The sequence below is a fragment of the Amblyraja radiata genome, chromosome 3 (genome assembly GCF_010909765.2).
Source record: "Amblyraja radiata isolate CabotCenter1 chromosome 3, sAmbRad1.1.pri, whole genome shotgun sequence".
In the NCBI taxonomy this organism is placed as follows: domain Eukaryota; kingdom Metazoa; phylum Chordata; class Chondrichthyes; order Rajiformes; family Rajidae; genus Amblyraja; species Amblyraja radiata.
Genome location: NC_045958.1, coordinates 87,762,482 through 87,780,919, shown reverse-complemented (window position 1 = coordinate 87,780,919; position 18,438 = coordinate 87,762,482). Strand labels below are relative to the sequence as shown.

At 41.8% G+C, this 18,438-nt stretch overlaps 1 protein-coding gene across 6 annotated transcripts in view; it reads left to right on the top strand.

Annotated features, from left to right (window-relative positions):
- Nucleotides 1-18,438, top strand: part of cntln (centlein) — a 392,762-nt gene that overhangs the window by 118,408 nt on the left and 255,916 nt on the right. For all 6 annotated transcript variants that reach the window (XM_033018258.1, XM_033018259.1, XM_033018260.1 and 3 more), the window contains exon 10: nucleotides 7,361-7,531. In XM_033018258.1, coding sequence (XP_032874149.1) covers nucleotides 7,361-7,531 — 171 coding nt within the window. The remainder of the gene's footprint in view (nucleotides 1-7,360; nucleotides 7,532-18,438) is intronic.

Here is an 18,438-nt window from a genome sequence, read left to right as displayed (position 1 = left end):
TTCTGTGGCATAAACGGTGCATGTGTAGAACATTAACCATGGTGCACACTCATTCAAATTCAGCTCAAGGGCTCCGTGGCAGACGGGTCACGAGCTTCAGGGAGTAGAAGCACCAGCTCCTCCATATGTTCTTCCTGCATCTTACTACAACTACCAGTGCAAGATAAGTTCCCAAAAGAGCCAAATCGTGTTCTGTAATTACAGCACCACTTTCTGCAGGATAGAAATGAGGAAAAGCTAAAACACTCCCTCATCAGATAATTTGTAAATTACTTTACATGGTAGATGCCTAACTCAGTTGGTTTCAACTGCTGAAATTATAAATAATTGTAACAGATGTGGCAATATGGCTAGCCTCCAATAAATGAGACCCTTGATAATATAGCCGACCCTTTGACAGGCCAATTTAATAAAATGTGAACAAAATCTTCTTACTAATAATTTATCATCCTGTTTCCCTATTGGACAAACTTAATTACCCTAGCAGTTAACAAGGTCACACCCAGATGCCAACCTCTGCTACAGTTTTGATAATACAATCAGCAATTGAGGAGCGATGAAAGCTTTGTTGTTTTTTCATTACCTGGCTTCAGATAAGCACAGGTGGCTGAGCCTTGCTTGTCAGTTCTTAATAATTATAGACTGTTATGGAATGCATAGTTAGCACATTGAAGAGTGTGCATTTGCATTTTTTTATACGACAGAGGTGCTAAATTGCCGGGTTTATTTCTCTGTGATGGAGGAACTTGTTCAGTGTTATATCTTGAATTAGATACATTTCAATTTCAAGGCAGCATAAGACTTTAGTTATTGGTTAATTTCCTTTGATATTAAACCAATTGATACCATGGAATATTTGAAACGGAATAAACTCTTCCATTTGTTAAAAATAATATTTGTCAATTTTGAGGAAGACGTTTACAATCAGATTGCTGAAAGCATTGTTTTCTTGTGGGATGAGGGAATAAGGTAGTAGCATTGTATAAACATACAAACTGTAATCCCTTTTCCTTCACAAGTTAGTGACACAAGAAACTGCAGATCTGCGAAGATAGAGGCTAAAAAGCAAACTATGAAGGAACTCAATAGGTCAAGCAGGATCTGTAGGAGAGAAAGGATCTCACCTGGCCCTCTTCTTTTTATACTGGCAATCTTCCCTCATCACACTCAATCCGGATGTAGAATCGACCTGAAGCACAAACATTCATTTTCTACCTACAGACGCTGCTCCAGCCACTGAGTTCCTCCAGCAAATTGTTTTTTTGTTCCTTCACAAGTTAGTTGTTTGTTCAAATTTTTCTCTGCATGTTTCATATAGTTTGATCTGTAACCGGATGGGTTTCTGTAGTCATAGAGCATGGAAGCAGGCCCTTTGGGCACTGACTCTGTGCTAACGACAAGTACCTATTTTAAGCCCCTGCCCCATGTGGGCGACCTCCACCGCGACGTCTGGTGAGTTTGCCCGCGACCCTTTGTCACGGCAAGATCGCCACAAGGTCGTAGGAGGTCTTCGTCACTTTCCTACATGGTCGAGAGTGGTCTCCGTGTAGTCGAGGCTTCAGCTATGTCGCGGCGTATTTTTCAAAATGTTAAAAATTGACCACGGCTAAAAATAGGTCGCCGTGGGAAAAATCAATATTTTTTTAGTCGTAGATCTAGTCGAAGTAGTAGTTGGTCGTGATGCTAGTCGTAGGTAGTCGAAGGTAATAGCTCCGTGGTGAAAAAAAGGGCCGTGGAATAAAAAGGTAATTTAAACAGCAGAGCGTCACCTCTTTCACTTTCACTCTGTTCATTCACAGCTAGAGAGTTTTTTGGAGAGGAGACGTGATGGCACCAAAAAGGCAGCAACGCAGGGGGACGGCACAACACTAAAAAAAAACTACCATGCAGGTGTTACCCACCCAGGAGGAGTGGCAGGAGGTGATGCCACAGGAGGTGATAGTGCAGGAGGCAGTAGCCCTGCATGAGAGGCCCCTGGAGGAGGAGACCAGGGTGGTAGTATATGTCCCTACCACCACCCCATCCTTCACTGCCTCATTTGAAGGCAGCAAAGCAGCCCTTTCTCCTGTGTCGGACAGCATCAGAGGCAGGTGGTGAGGGACGGCTGGAGGAAGGTTATGCCCTACACCTTCACCAGGCAGCGGGAGGGGGACCTTGAGGAATGGTTCCAGCAGAATGCCATCCTGTACGAAAAGGAAAATGAGGGGTACAGGGACAAGAATGGCATGCTTGCCATCCACTGCCCCACATGTGTGCTTAAAGCTCCATCTTTTGTCAAAGCCCAGCGCCACTCTCTTCCAGTCATCTGGTGTACACTGGGATAGTCCATCACATCATCTCCATTCACCCATTGAGACCTCTTCTTGTGCTTCCTCTTCACCCTTGCTCTTCCCCTTCTGCCTTTCTTAAAAGGCTGCTGAAGCAAAAGGGCTACTGCAAACAGTAGTAGTTGTATTTTTACTTACATCCTCCAAACTAGTTCCTTCCTTGCTTTCATGGTTCAGAATGATTAAAAAATGAACCTGGGAGGCATTTTTTAGTGAGAAAAAAATGTAGACATGACATAATTTTATCAGGTGATCATTTGAGCTGTAGACACTCGTCACTGGTCGTTGTTGGTTTTCGGTGTGGTCCTCTGAGGTGGAAGGGGGCATGCTCATTCATGGACCAATTTGCCAGAGACCATCCTCGAGTAAAACGTACATGGTCAAAGCCAATCTTCAACATAGTCGAAGGAGGCCTTCTTCAGAGTCGAGGGAGGTCTTCAACATAGTCGTAGGTCGTACACATAGTCGAGGAAGGTCGTAGGAGGTCGTAGATCATTGTGACCTTGATTTTTTTTTAGTCGCTTAAGCTCGCCAGAGGTCGCGGTGGAGGTCTCCCAAGTGGGACAGGCCCTTTACACAATTCTATGTAATCATCCCCATAAATTCCCCACACACTTACACACTAGAAGCAATGTACCTCAGTCAATTATTTGACCAACTTGTAAGTTTTTGGGATGTGGTAGAAAGCCCTTAGGGAGAATGTGCCAACTTCATGCAGACAGCAATTGAAGTTAGGATTGAACTTGGATAGCTGGAACTGAGAGGCAGTAGCTTTACCAGCTACGCCACTGTCATTTATTTTGTAATACCTGCTCTGTAGTGAACACACAGTGTCCAGAACAGTGATTAAAATGGATTGAAACTTTCATAGTTTTGCAATTTTAAATTCAAGTCCATGTTGATTAGCAATATGAGCACAGCCTTTTTTAAAATTAAAGAGCAATAATCTGCTGTACTTTAAAATATCTTACTCTTACTGTGATAATTTCATAAGGGACCACTCATGGCCTTTGAATTGAAGTAAGGTCAGCTTCTAACATGTAAGTGAACCACTCAAAATTAGAATAGATTTGAGGTGTGAAAATGAATCAGAACTGTATGTGAGCTGATAATTTATTTTCCAAAGTGACACTTTGGAATGATTAATTCATGTTCTGTATTCTTCATAGCTTCATACTGGCATTTTCCTTGGAAGATCTAGTTGGCTCACTGATGACATGATAGGGTCATTTTGAATTGAGAAAAGAGTAAATATTGAAAAAATGTTGTGACTTTATCTCCATAAAATGCGTACATTTACAAGTTTGCTGAATGACCTATGTGTTGCAGATGCCTTGAGATGATTAATTCTATAATACACAGAAAGTATTAATCGGGAAATAAAGGTGATCTGTCAAGCAGTTGGTATGAAAGGGCAAAATATCCATTCTTTTTGTGTTTTTATGCCACATAGAATATTGCTTTATAGTGATCAAGCCACAATGATGATTGTGTTTAAGGATTTTTTGTGGAAGGCTTGAGTCCTTATTAAATGGAACTAAAAGGAAACAAACTAGAATTAAGAATCTTAACCAATGCTGAAATTAATTAATAGATTAATATTAGGTAAATGTATTATGATTAATAGAACCTAATAGAACCTTCCGGAAGTGGCGGCGCTGTGAAACGGCTGCGGCTCGCCTGCAGTCTGTCTGTTTTTACTTTTTTTGTGTTGTTTTTTTTTGTCTTGTTCAGTTAAACTTTTGGTTATTAGGTTGTGTTATGTGTGGGGGGGCGGGGGGGGGGGGGCTGAAACAGGGCTTTCTGTCTCTCCCTTCGGGGGAATGCGACTTTCTTGTCGTATCCCCCTTCTCTTCCCCCGTTTGAGCTGAGGCCTAATGGCGGAGCTGGCGGCCTCCAACCTGCGACCGACCTCGAGGCTCCGGAGGTAGAGCTAGCCAGGACTAACCAGCTGGCCGTCTTCGAGCTGCGGCGGCTTTGGGCAGCAGCACGACTCGGCGCTCCGGTGAGGGCGGACGGCGCGGGGCTGAGACACTCCTGTGAGGGCGGCCTGGCTCTCGGCTGGAATGCACTCCCGTGAGGGCGGCCCGGTGCGGGGCTGGAAGGCGCTCCCGTGTGGGCGGCTCGGCTGGAAGGCGCTCCCGTGTGGGCGGCCCGGCTCCCGGCTGGAAGGCGCTCCCATGTGGGCGGCCCGGTGCAGGGCTGGAAGGCACTCCCATGTGGGCGGTCCGGCTCCCGGCTGGAAGGCGCTCCCATGTGGGCGGCCCGGCTCCCGGCTGGAAGGCGCTCCCGTGTGGGCGGCGCGGCTCACGGCTGGAAGGTGCTCCCGTGTGGGCGGCCCGGTGCGGGGCGGAGACGGTGCTCCGGCAGCTGAGGCGGCGTTCTGGCAGCGGCGACCTGAATCCGGGGCTCGGCCGTGGGCCAGTGGACGACATCGTCAGGAGCTCGCAGGTCACAGGCTGGTGCCTGTTTTCTGGAGCTCCCGCGGCGACAGCTGCGTCCGCTGGACTGGAGGGCGGCAGCTTCGACCACCCTGGGCCGCGGAGCTTGAACCGCGGGACTGACTTACCATCGCTCGGTGGAGTATCGCCTCAGCGCAGTGGGAGAAGAGGAGGGAAGAGACAGTAACCCTAAGACTTTTGCCTCCATCACAGTGAGGAGTTGCTTGGTGAACTCACTGTGGTGGATGTTAATTTGTGTTTATTGTGTGTTGTTTATTATTACATGTATGGCTGCAGGCAACGACATTTCGTTCAGACCGAAAGGTCTGAATGACAAACAAAGGATTCAATTCAATTCAATTCAATTCAATTCAATTCTAAACGGGTCCAGAGCAGACTTTATCTAAATGAATGGTAAACCAATAATCTTAAAGATCACTTTTATGTGATCTTTAAAGACCATCAGGGGCGCCGCACGATTGGCAGCCCCGCCAACGGTCTGATTGGTTTTTCGTCTTTAAATTTTTTTTAGTGTGTGTTAAAAGTTTGTGTAAATGGTCTCGGGTTTGTTTTATGTGTGGGGAGAGGGAGGGGTCGGGGTATACTACTTTTTTCAGTTTGTTACCGGATTAATTTTCGGATTGCATTCTCCGGTCGCTCTGTGGCCGAACGTCGATGGAGCTGGAAGCCTCCTCGGACTGACGGGCCCCATCGGACTTACATCAGAATCGATCCCTTACCTGGGATCGCTCCAACCTACGGTCTACATCGGGAGCTCGCAGTCTCGGGAGAGGCTGTGGATGTCGGGAACTCCAACATCGCGGAAGGTTCGACCAGCCCCGGCGCGAGGTTCGATCGTCCGCCTGGGAGCTGACATCCTCCCGATGCAGGAGCAGATCGCCTCAAAGTGGAGGACCCGCCGCCGGCTACGGGAGTAAAGATCATCCCGTCAACGGAGGGCTCAAGGTCCCCGACTGTGGGCGAGCAAAGGGAAGAGAATTAACTTTTTTTCGCCTTCCATCATAGAGAGGAATGTGGAGGAGTCTCTGTGATGGATGTTTATGTTAAAATGTGTTTTGTGTGTTCCGTTGCTTTTTATTTGTATGATTGACTTGGCAAATGAAATTCCTTGTATGTTGCAAAACATACTTGGTTATTAAAGTATTATTGTGATTGATTGTGATTGTGATTGATGTTTTATATATACCTCTAAAACTGTGTGGTCATCGGGTGGCGCCATCGAGTGTGGCAGCCTCGCCAGAAGCTGTCCGTCCTTTCACCCTTTGTGTTATTTGAGTGTCTAAAAATTTGTCTTTAAAGGTTTCTTAGTCTTTTTTATGTGGGGGGTGGGGTGGGTGGAGAATAGGGGGAAATCGTTTCCCAGTCACTTCCTGGTGGGAGATGCGTCTTTTCTCCGAGTCGGAGCGGGACAATGCCTTACCGGGGATCGCCGTGTTGGGGCTCCGGAATGTTGGGCCTGCTGACTTGAACACCGTGGACCTGTGGTTTGCGGGGCTTCTGGCCGTGGGTGGTGCTGACTTTAACATCGCGGAGTCCTGGGATATTTTTCCGAGGGTCGCCAGTTTTGAATCTCCGCCCAGCTCGGCTTGTGAACTTCGGGAGCCGTGGTCTCCTGTAAGAAGTGGCCGATTCAGAAACTCCAAGCCACTGAGTGTGTTCTTCCGTTCCAACACTGGAGCTCCGATTATCCCGGTGAGAGAGCCTGAACATCGGGTCGCCGTAGCGGCGACTGCGGAGGGTTCAGAAAGGCCCCGACCATGGGTGAACAAACAGGAAGATGACTGAACTTTATTGCCTTCCCTCACAGTGGGAAACGTTGATTCTGCTGTGTGGGGATGTTCATGTTAAATTCTATCATGTATTGTGTTCTTTTTATTTGTATGGCTGTATGGTAACTCAAATCTCACGGTACCATTTTGATGCATGTGGCAATAAATGTAACTTGAACTTGAAAAAGTGAAAAAAAAAATACTGGGGCAACTTTTAAGAAGTTTTGCTTGGTATTAACAAGTGGGTATGCTTTAAGGACCCTGCTTTGATAAGCCAAAGCAAACATGAATCACTCTAACAGAATTGTTCAAATTGTTCCCAGTAATATCGGGCATATATCCGGCTTTGATTTATTTAATATTTTGGAATCTGGATGCCGCTAGCTGGTGCATTGTTTACTGACCCTCCTTATTTGCCCTTGCGAAGGTGACTTTGAGCGGTCATCTTGAACTACTGCAATTCTTGTGAAGGTACCCCCATAGAGTTGATAAGTAGGAAATCTCAGGACTTCAAAATCATTGAGCATTTTTGTGATAGTATTTGTTGGTGGATTTGGAAGCTTACAAGACTTAAAAGGAGCCAAGTTTTAAAACGTTCCAATCACATGGTGGTTTGTTTTATATCAAAAACTAATCTCTTAATCAAGTTAATTTTGTATTTTAAAATAACTACGTTTTTTGCCTGGTTTGTAAAACCATATATTGCAGTAAATTGTATAATACCTCACCACGTTATTGTGTACTGATATAGCCAAAATAATTTGTGATCTTTTCATCAAAAGCTTTTCATTTTTGTCAACAGCAAACACACCATAATTCCACCGGTGATTTACATCATCAAGTTACCACACAGAGGGCAGAGATTAAGTCATTGAAGGATAAACTTAAAGTAGCAAGTGGAAAATTACTGGACCATTTTGATAATGGACTGCTGGAACTAAACTTTGCTCCAAGAAAACAAGGAAGACATTGGGTATGTTTTATTATTTTTTTCTGAGGTGATCTGCAATCATTGTATGTTAAAATCTAAATTCTCGAGACTTTTGTACCAGATCTGATTAATGAAGACCAAACTGGATTTATTCGGGGGCGTCAAACACAGGATAATATTAGAAGAACCCTCCACATTGTGGATAATGCTCAAAAAAAGTATACAAATATGGTCCTGGTCAGTTTAGATGCAGAAAAAGCCTTTGATAGTGTTAGTTGGGTATTCTTATATGAAGTACTGAGGAGATTTGGTTTCAATGAAGATGCAATTCATTGTATTAAAAAATATATCAGGAGCCTACAACTAGGATTAAGGTAAATGGAAACATATCAAAAAGGATCCAGTTACAGAGGGGCACAAGGCAAGGATGCTGTCTTTCTCCTACTCTCTTCGTTTTGTATATCGAACCCTTAGCACAAGCAATAAGGCAGAGAGAAGACCTGCAGGGGGTCAAAATAGGGGGGAAATAACATATAATTGGTCTTTTCGCTGATGATATCATTATTTTTCTTGAACGACCAGATATATGTCTCCCAAATCTAATGAACCTATATGAACCATATGGATACTACTCAGGGTATAAATTGAATATAACAAAAACACAAATTCATTCATTCAATTATTCTCCATCCCAACAAATCAGAGATGCATATAATCTGAAATGGAACTCTAAAACAATGCAGTATCTTGGTGTAACTATAACCAAAACACTTTCCAACTTGTTTGAAACTAATTATAACAAAATTGAAGAAAACATCAAAAAGGATGTTGAGATGTGGTCGACCCTTCCTCTAGACTTCAGTGCCAGAATACAAACGGTAAAAATGAATCCCTACCTAAACTACTATATTTATTCCAATCTCTCCCAATTAATGTTCCCTGAGATAAATTCATAGCCTGGGATAAAATGATCTCTAGATTCATTTGGAATAGCAAAAAACCAAGAATAAAATTAACAACACTTCAACTGCCGAAAAGCAAGGGTGGAATGGCTTTACCAAATCTGAAGAAATACTTTTATGCAGCTCAACTCAGACCTCTGGCTTGTTGGTGTAGACCTGATTATGAATCTCGATGGAAAGAAATGGAAAGGGAGATACAGGGTTACCAGACCCAGATTTTGGTGGGAGACAAATATCTGAGAGGGGCTTTGAGACATGCTATGGATCCAATAGTAGCATTTACGTTAGAAATATGGAATGTTATAGTGGAAAAATACAAATTAAAAAGAGGGGTTCACGCATTGAAGTGGTTCGCATATGACTCAAAGTTTAAGCCAGGGGTGTATGATTCAAAATTCAAAGAATGGGCACAAAAAGGCATAACGGCAATGTATACAGTTTCAGAAAATGGCGAGTTTATGAGCTTCCAAGATTTAAAGTCAAAGTATGGTCTCGAAAACAAAGATTTTTTTAGATACTTGCAATTAAGAGACTACTTTATAAAAGAGATAAGGCCAGAACTAGATGAAACTTCAAATAATGTGATCAAGGTGATCGTGGACGCATACAAACAGAAGGGGTCTCGGGTCATCTCTGCTTTCTACCAAGCTCTGGTGGAAAGCGGGGGAGAATCAACGCTCTACATAAAAACAAAATGGGAAGCAGAATTAAAGATTCAAATAACAGAAGAAGAATGGTATCAAATGTGTGAAACACAATGTTCATCCACAAGCTCACTAGTATGGAGAGAATTTTGCTGGAAGAATCTATCTCACTTTTTTATAACACCCAAAATAAAAAGCAGACAACTTGCTGTCCAACAACACTGTTGGAGGCTGTGTGGGAGTACGGAGGCAGACCACTCGCATATTTTCTGGAACTGTGTAAAGATAAGGCCATACTGGGAAAATGTTAATGCAGCTGTAAATAATATCTTGGGTTATAAAATCCCAAATACCTGCCCTGTGATGTATCTGGGGCGTATTAAAGATAGTGTAAAAATAGAAGATACATATTTGATTAAAGTTTTGCTTGCAGCAAGTAAGAAGGCCATTACCAGGCAGTGGCTTAATGAAAAAAGTCCAAAACAGAAACAGTGGTTAGAAATTGTTAGAAATTGTGCGAGACATCTTTAATATGGAGAAATTGACATATTCCTTGAGAGTCAAGGAGAATTCATTTGAGAAGATCTGGGAAAAATGGACTGTTTAGTTGAGCCATGACACCAATTAGATAAATGCCGAGCTAGATATGGGAAGATTGCGTTATATAGAACTAGATGGTATGTTTGTATGAATGTTGAATTATCTCCAGATAACTAATCAATGTAATGGTTTTTCTTTTTTTAATTTGGTAAGTGAACCACACGGTCTTATTCCAATTTACTTATTTTTTTTATTTTGATTGCTGTTTTTCTTACTTTGTTTTATTTATGGTGATGGTGTTGCACTGTTTTGAAAATATCTCCTAAAAATCAATAAAAATGTAAGTGAAAAAAAAAAAAAATCTAAATTCTTGGATCTTTTCATTGTGAAGTTATTGTTTTCAGATTCCTTGTGTGTATTTTTTAACAGTGCAGATCGTGTCATTGCCTTGCATTCTTTTGGTTTGATTTGCCAATGCTATTTACAAAGATCTATCAGCCATATGCACATTGTCACTTCAGGAATTAATAGAATGATAGGTTGAGCTATTTTTGACATGAGCTGCATAAGAAGGGTGTACACTGCAACATTATGCATGAAATATATGTAGAACTACCAAGACAAATGATAATTTGACATTAATCTCTGTATTATCCATTGGGGACAATTCCGGTATCTGGGAATCATCACTGATTATACTCAACAGATTTATTTACTACATTTCAATGGCTATTTCATTAACATTAAATGTTTGTTTGAACTGTTTCTGTAATGAACATAATATTAGCAATACTGTATTTAAAACGTAAATAGTTTGAAAATACACTGGCAGTTAAGAATATATGAGGAAGGCTAGCTGTATCTGAATCTGCGTCATAAATATCTAAATTTATTAGTGACAATTAGTTGAAGAATTTAGATTTTCATCAATTTTATTTGGATTGGGAGGAAAACAACTGAACTGATTCTATTCTTCAGCAATTCCTGGGGATTGAAAATGACTTATTTGGTTTCAGTCTTATTGGTTCTGAGGTGGTTGATAAGGCGAATGTGGGAACCACAGATGTATCCAGGAGGTTGGTGACGTCTGATAGAGGTTGGGAGTGGGTAGGAGGTGGTTTGGAATGTGGTCAGTGGTCTACTCCTTCTGCTGCTTAGGCAAGTTGTCTGTGTGTTCCAGGTGCATAGAGTTGACGTTCCCACACCTAGGCTCCTTCTTCAGTTTGAGATGTCATTGGTTTGAGATTATTTGAAGACAGTGTTGCAGTTTGAAAATATTACATCCTTGAATCTTTTCCACTGTCTGCCTGGTAATTTCTTCCCAAGACAGAATTTGGAATGGAATGCCTGTTTTGGGAGTCTTGCATCAGGGATGTAAATGTAGTGGCATGTCCAATGCAGCTGACTGAATGTAACCTCAGTGTCAATAAATGTATGTTAGCCTTAGACTAGAACTGAAATTGATTGAAAGATTGATTGAAAGCTGCCACATAGAACAGGCTTTCGGGAGAAAACAATCCAAGTTTTGTCCAACCTCTCCTTATATTTTATACCCTCTAATCCAGGAAGCATTCTGGAAAACCTCTTCTGCATCCTCTCCAAAGCCTCCACATCCTTTTTGTAATGGAGCAGCTGGGATTGCACACAATACTCTAAATTCAATCTATTCAAAATTGTGTAAAGCTGCAACATGACTTGCTGATTCTTCCACTCAATGCCCCGACCGATGAAGGGAAGCATACCCCACGTCTTCTTTACTACTCTGTCTACTTATTTGTCATTTCCAGGGAGCTATAGGCTCAACCTCAAAATGCCCCTGTGTATCAAAGATCATTCTGTACATATTAAAACTGGTCATTGATATCAACAAGGTCAATAAAATAGTCTTTTTTTTAGAAAGACATAAACTGCTGGAGTAACTCAGCAGGTCAAGCAGCATCTCTGGAGAAAAGGAATAGGCGATGTTTTGGGTTGAGACCCTTCTTCACCTGAAATGTCACCTATTCCTTTTTTCTAGAGATGCTGAGCTACTCCATCTTTTTGTGTCTATCTTCAGTTTAAAACAGCATCTGCAGATCCTCCTTTTGAAAAACAAAGGTGGATAAGAGTGCAGAAAATTATTTTAAAAAACGACAAGCAGTCAAAAATTGACACAGTCCTCACACATTGAGTGCTAAACTATGGACATGATTATAATAAATAGGAACTGAAGTGGGATGTATGTCCTACTGAGCTGTTAAGTAGGATTGTTGCTAATTTAAACATAGCTTCAAATTTACACTCCTGTCTAATCTTTGGACTCCCTGATTCTTTGAAAGACTAAACTTGTATCTCTATTTTTAATATACTTAATGATTTAACTTCGACTGCACTCTGGGGTGAAAACATTCAAAAGAATTACTAATGTTTGAGAGAAGCTATTTCACTTTATCTCAGTTAATGGGACATAATAAGGAATCTGGGACCCCCCCCCCCCATCAGAGCAATTTATTTACAGTATTTTCCTTGTCTTTTTTATTTTTTAATTTTTTTAATTTATGTTTTTATTAGAAGCAGTGTACAAAAGTATAAACCACGGCATATGACATAATACATTTATTGTACAGCTTCCATTTTAACTTTAGCAAAGATAAAATAGAAAAAGAGAGAAAGAGCAAGAAAGAAAGAGAGTGAAAGAGAAAGTGAATGTGTAAGAATAGAACCCCTAAACTACCAAATGGGTGTAGTCAGAGTGAGTAAGTAAAGACAAAAACGAAAAAAAGAAGAAAATCAAAGTGTTGATATACCTGCTTCATTTCTCACCCCACCCATCACCCAATCCGTAAATCGGTTTAATTCCGCAGTTGTGTTGCACCATACTATCCTTGTAATGAATCAATGAAAGGAATCCATATCTTTGAAAATTGCTCTGATTTTCCTGCTAAGACAAGTCTCATATCTTCAAGATGTAGCGTCTCAGACAGTATATACCTTGTCATGTATCCTTGGGACTTTTCTTGTTTCAGCAAGATTCACATCTCATTCGTTCAAACTCAAGAGTATTGGTCCAATCTGTGGAATCTTTCTCATGAGCTTGCTTATTAACTTAAGTGAAAAAGAAAAACAAAAGATTGCAGTGTTGGCAATCAAAAATAGAAAATAAATGCTGGAAACTCATCTGTGGGAAGAGAAACAGCTAACATTTCAGATCGGAGACCCCTCATTAGAACTGGGAAGAAGAGAAAATAAACTTAAAGCTGGAGGGAAGGTGAGGGAGGATAAATGTCTCTGATAGGTTAGAACTGGGTGAACATGGGGGGAAATGGTTTATTAATCTGTGAGTGAATTGAAGCAGTGGGGTTGTGAGAATGTAGGCAAAAGAATGCAGAAGTTATGAAATGCAGAACAGGGAGCCTTCATATCAGGCACGTGCCGTGAGTAACTACTCAAGGTAGGCAGTCAGTCGGCTTTAAAAAAAAATCTTAAACTGTTCTCTTCGGGAAATAAAATAAGTAGCAATTCAATTTTCCCAAGGCTTCTAAATCTCCTTCATTTTTTAATTACTGAATGGGTGGGGGACGGAGGATGATGGCAGGTGGAGAGATGGTGGGAAAAACGGGAGCACACTGGGTCCGGTCCTGGCGGCCACTCGCAGCCACCCGTGCTAATTCACTCCCCGGCCACAATGTGGTGGCTCCGTGCCAGGAGCGTCGCAAGTGGGTTACTGGCCCCGATCCCCTCCTTCACAACGCTCCTGCCCTCACCGCAACTTTACCCCGGGCCAGACTCCCCAAACACTGTGAAAGGAGCTCTCCCCCCCCACCCACCCCGGGAAATACGGTATTTAAAAACATAAACGCCAAGAAATGTACTTACCACGTTATTGGTATGTGAACTCCATTCTTCACTCTTTGTTTCCTAAGATACTCTTAAAATAATGACAATCCATAATTGAAAAACCCGCCAAGAAACTCGCGCTGCGCATGCGCAGTAGGCTGCTTCGCCTGCGCAGTACTGCAAAGGCAGAATTTCAGCTCCCTTCAGCTCCACTTGAAATTGACGGCTTGAAGCAGCGCCAACGGCACGTGGGCTGCACAGACCTTCAAGTGCTGCGGTTGAAAGGCACGGAGAATTATGCCTACCTAAGAGATCGATCTGTTAGATAGGCATAATTCTCCCATGCCTTTACTATTTATATTTAATAATTGCCATTTCATAATTTTAGTCAGGGTAGGCAGTGCCTACCTTGCCTACCCTGACGGCACGTGCCTGCTTCATATGTAGAATCGATTTAGTAAACTTTTGTTGCATTGGTTTCAAAGAAGATATATCCCTCCTTAAATAAGGAAAATAAGACTGCGTTATTTCAGCTGTGTTCCGTATAGTTGTAGCCTAACTTACATTGTGCTCCCTTCGCCTTGCAATAAAGTCCTTCCGAAGTACTTGTTGCATCTTAATGCAAACTTTGTGTCTCTTGTATGAAGTTGCCAAGATTTCCCTGAGCAACATTCAATAATATCAAGCCATTCAAGTAAGTCTTTGCTTCTTTATTCGTCCTACCAATGTAAATAAACTCTTAATTTCTTCAGATTATGCTACATCTGTTATAGATTTGTCCACGCATAAAATCTGTTAGAAACCTTTTCAGACTTTGTGTGTCCTCATAATTTACTCCCCCTCCCATATATTTCCCCAAACTGTGGACTAGATGGAGATTGGCAAAGGACTGAGAGCAGGGATGCTCTTTCTGTAAAATAAAATTGAAACAGAGCATGGAACAAGGTGGGGAGTGCCCGGACCTGCAATGAGCTGGAGGGAGAAGGAATTACCCAGGGAGATGAAAACGTATTGGGTGAACAGGTTAACCCAGACTAATCTCCAGGAATTTGCTGAAATTATTACACGTGTGAATTCTCGATAACAAAGCATATATCACTGTCACATGTCAGTAAATTAATTGGGATTTGGGCATTTTCCGAATCAACATCATGAAATTAAGTACCTGAGATGAAGTAAAATTGATGAACTTTTCACCTTGGGCTTCCGTATGTGTGGATGTAACAACATTGTGAATGGCTCCCAACAGACTATAATGCACATCAAAGGAAACTGCATTTGAATCCAAACTATCGTCACTTAAGTAATAACCTCCATTTATCAGAAGTGTACAAGGCAATAAATGGGCCCTGAGCTGATTAAATGAAGAGGTTTCATGCCAGGGCATCTAATCAGGACAGAGGAGCCATTTATTGCCAAAACAATCTTGATATATGCAGGTGGCTGCTATACTACATTTTAATTATAACTGATAATAGAAATTTAAATATGTTAATCTATACCATTTGTTTTGTGGCACCATAATAGTTATGATAAAATATTATTGTTCAATCTTTTTTTGCAAATGGAAAACGAGGTTTTGCAATCAACAATACATCTAACCAACCGACAAATGAGATATGTAATTGACAATACATTTCTTCTGTAGTTTCGCATTTCAGATCAATTTGGAAAAGATTTGGCTTATACCAGCTGGCAGTACAGCTGTGCAAATGCATCAAGCACGTAAATTGGTATTTTTTTAAACGAATGGCACAAAAGGACACCATTCACACACCCCCCTCAATAAGTGTAACTTGGCAAGGATGCATTCAAAAAAGACAGCAACAGTTTGCCAAGACTTGTCAGCTTACATACTCATATTGAGTCCAACCATGATTCATCCAAAGATGATCATAAATTACATTTTATAATGTTCGTGTGATGACCTTTTGGTTATGTTTAAAATTATTTTGCTGCTTTTGTTAACGTTTACGATTCTACTGTGTTTATTTCCAAAACCAATCATGAAACATTATTCAAAATATATATCTCCAAATAACTTATTTTCATCATTCTTAGGCAGCGATTCTTTGTAGCCCTTACCATAAATTACTTTGTATATTGTCCAAATGGCCAACTTTGTGGTATTGTTTAAAGAAGCACCCTCTAAATCATTGATGGTGTGTGGCACACACAAACCTCAGAACAAGGAAGGTTAAAGAAAGCAAAATCCTGTGCTAAAACCATTTTTAAATAGAAATCATGTGGGAAATGCATAGAAACAAGCCATTTGGTATAAACCCGTATCTTTGTGAGTATTCATACTGTACAAGAGCCTTCTCCTTTTCTATGGTACTCAATCAACATGTCGTTCTCTTGTTTCTCTTGGGAAGGAATGAACGATAAGTTGAAGGAAGGGTTTAGTGGGAAATGGGCAGTGGGAGATTGCAATCTTCACGTGGTCCGCCTTATTTCGACGAATGCAATCAACCTGGCGCGCACAATCAAATAAAAATAAAATAGAACAAGTTGTCCTACAACTTTAGGCTGTGCACACCATACGCAAGAAGAAGTGGGAAATGGGGCTAGCTTGGGTGGGGGTATTTTGAAGGGCCTGTTTCTGTGCTGTCTGACTCTATGATGGTATGAAATGTTTCAAGTGCTATTTACCCAACCACTTCAAGCAGTGGTGAGTTCCACATTTGTGAGATGAAGAAGTTTAATCTGAATTTTTAAATTTAATTAATGAGGAACTTTTTTTTCTTTTCAATTGCCTTCTCCTTTACTATCTTCCCCCAAGTCCTGAGTCCTGCAATTGAATTGAAATTAATAGGTCCAAGACCCAATTTCCCCTGCAATATGTCAGCCATGAGATGTTCTGTCTTTGGACTCAATTGGGCAGAAAAACACAGCAGTAGCTAATGATGAGTAAGTTTGTGACTGCCAACGTTTATCAGTGAAATGAGGGCTATTAAAATGAACTGGGAAGAAGGTGATGTGATAACTATGGATTTCATTCATTCAGAGATATCCAAGTATCTTTTAAATGCTATTATAGTGTAGGCCTCCTCGCAGCTCATTCTAAATATCCACCACTGAGTGAACAACAAAAACAATAATAGTTTTTAAGAAATATGTGTTTTCCAAATCTTGGGTGTATATGTGGTTTGCTGGTTACAATGTTATTGCATAAATATGCTGACACCGGATAGGTTATGATAAAGAACTTATGAAACTTAGCATTGTGCCCTGAAATTTTTATACAAGATCCTGAGTTACAAAAAAAAAGACACAAAGTGCTGGAGTAACTCAGCGGGTCAGGCAGAGTCTCTGGAAAACATGAATAGGTGATGTTTTGGTTCAGGACCTTCAGACTGATTGGTGGTTGGTGGTGGGGGAGAAAGCTGGAGGGGGGTTAAGACAAACCCTGGGAAGTGACAGACAGACAGACAGACGGACAAAATTACAGAGGTGAGGAGACAAATACTGATTGTGGTCTGTCAATGAAGAAGTCAAGGATCGAGTTGCATTGGGGTGAGCAGAGACCCTGTTCCCTGAATTTAAAAACATGTTTGGAGGGGATAATGGTGTTGAGCGCCAAGCTGTAGTCGATGATCAAGAGCCTGAAGTAGGTGTACCTACGGTCCAAATGATCCAGTGCAGAGTGGAGACCCAGCAAGATCGCTTCACATGTTGATCTATTATGGTGGTGGGTCCAGGTCTTTGTTAAGGTAGGAGTTGATATGTGCCATAACAATCCCCTCAAAGCACTTTTGAAGAAGGGTCTTGACCCGAAATGTCACCCATTCCTTCTCTCCAGAGATGCTGCCTTTCCCGCTGAGTTACTCCAGCATTTTGTGTCTACCCTCAAAGCACTTTACCACGGATGCTAGTGCCACCAGTTAGTAGTCATTGAGGCGTATCACCAACCGCGGTGGCAGACGCCACCCAGGAGGCCGCAGAGAAGCCAGGCGGCGGAGCCCCGCCGGAGCCTTGCAAGTCAAAGTCGGAGCCGGAGCCGGAGCCTCCCTGGTCAGAGCTGGAGCCCTAGCCTCGTGGGTTGGAGCCCTAGCCTCGTGAGTCGGCGGAGCCCACGGCCTATGGAGCTTGGATCGACGGAACCTGCGGCCTGGGTCGGAGCTGTGGAGGCGTCAGTCGGCGAGGTTGGTGCTGCGGCCATTGAGGGGGCAGGTGGTCGAGGACGGGCCACGTGGTAGTCGGAGGATACACTGCAGGGAGCAAAGGAGGACCCGGCGCTGTGGGGTGGGGGGAACAAAGATCAGGCAAAGCCGCAAATTGGTGCTTCTAGAGAACTTGGAGAAGTGCCACTTGAATATTTTCCAGGATCTTACCTCCTTATGATTCCCAAAGCAGCTAATGTTGATGTGAATATTCTTGCCAAAAAGACAGGATTATGAAATGGAGAAGCAGCTGGTGATATTCTCACTGAGGAACAGTGTCAAAACAAAAGTTCTTGACCAATGAGGTTTTAAATTAACTTGCTTTTTACATATATTTAGTGCAAATTTCACAAATTAGATGTGAAGATGAAATAATAATACAGTGCTCTCCATAATGTTTGGGACAAAGACCCATCATTTATCTATTTGCCTCTGTACTCCACAATTTGAGATTTGTAATAGAAAAAAAATTACATCTGGTTAGAGTGCACATTGTCAGATTTTATTAAAGGGTATTTTTAAACATTTTGGTTTTACCATGTAGAAATTACAGCTGTGTTTATACATAGTCCCCCCATTTCAGGGCACCATAATGTTTGGGACGCATGGCATCACAGGCGTTTGTAATTGCTCAGGTGTTTAAATGCCTCCTTAATGCAGGTATAAGAGAGCTCTCAGCACCTAGTCTTTCCATCACATTTGGAAACTTTTATTGCTATTTATCAACGTGAGAACCAAAGTTTGCCAATGAAAGTCAAAGAAGCCATTCTGAGACTGAGAAACAAGAATAAAACTGTTAGAGACATCAGCCAAACCTTAGGCTT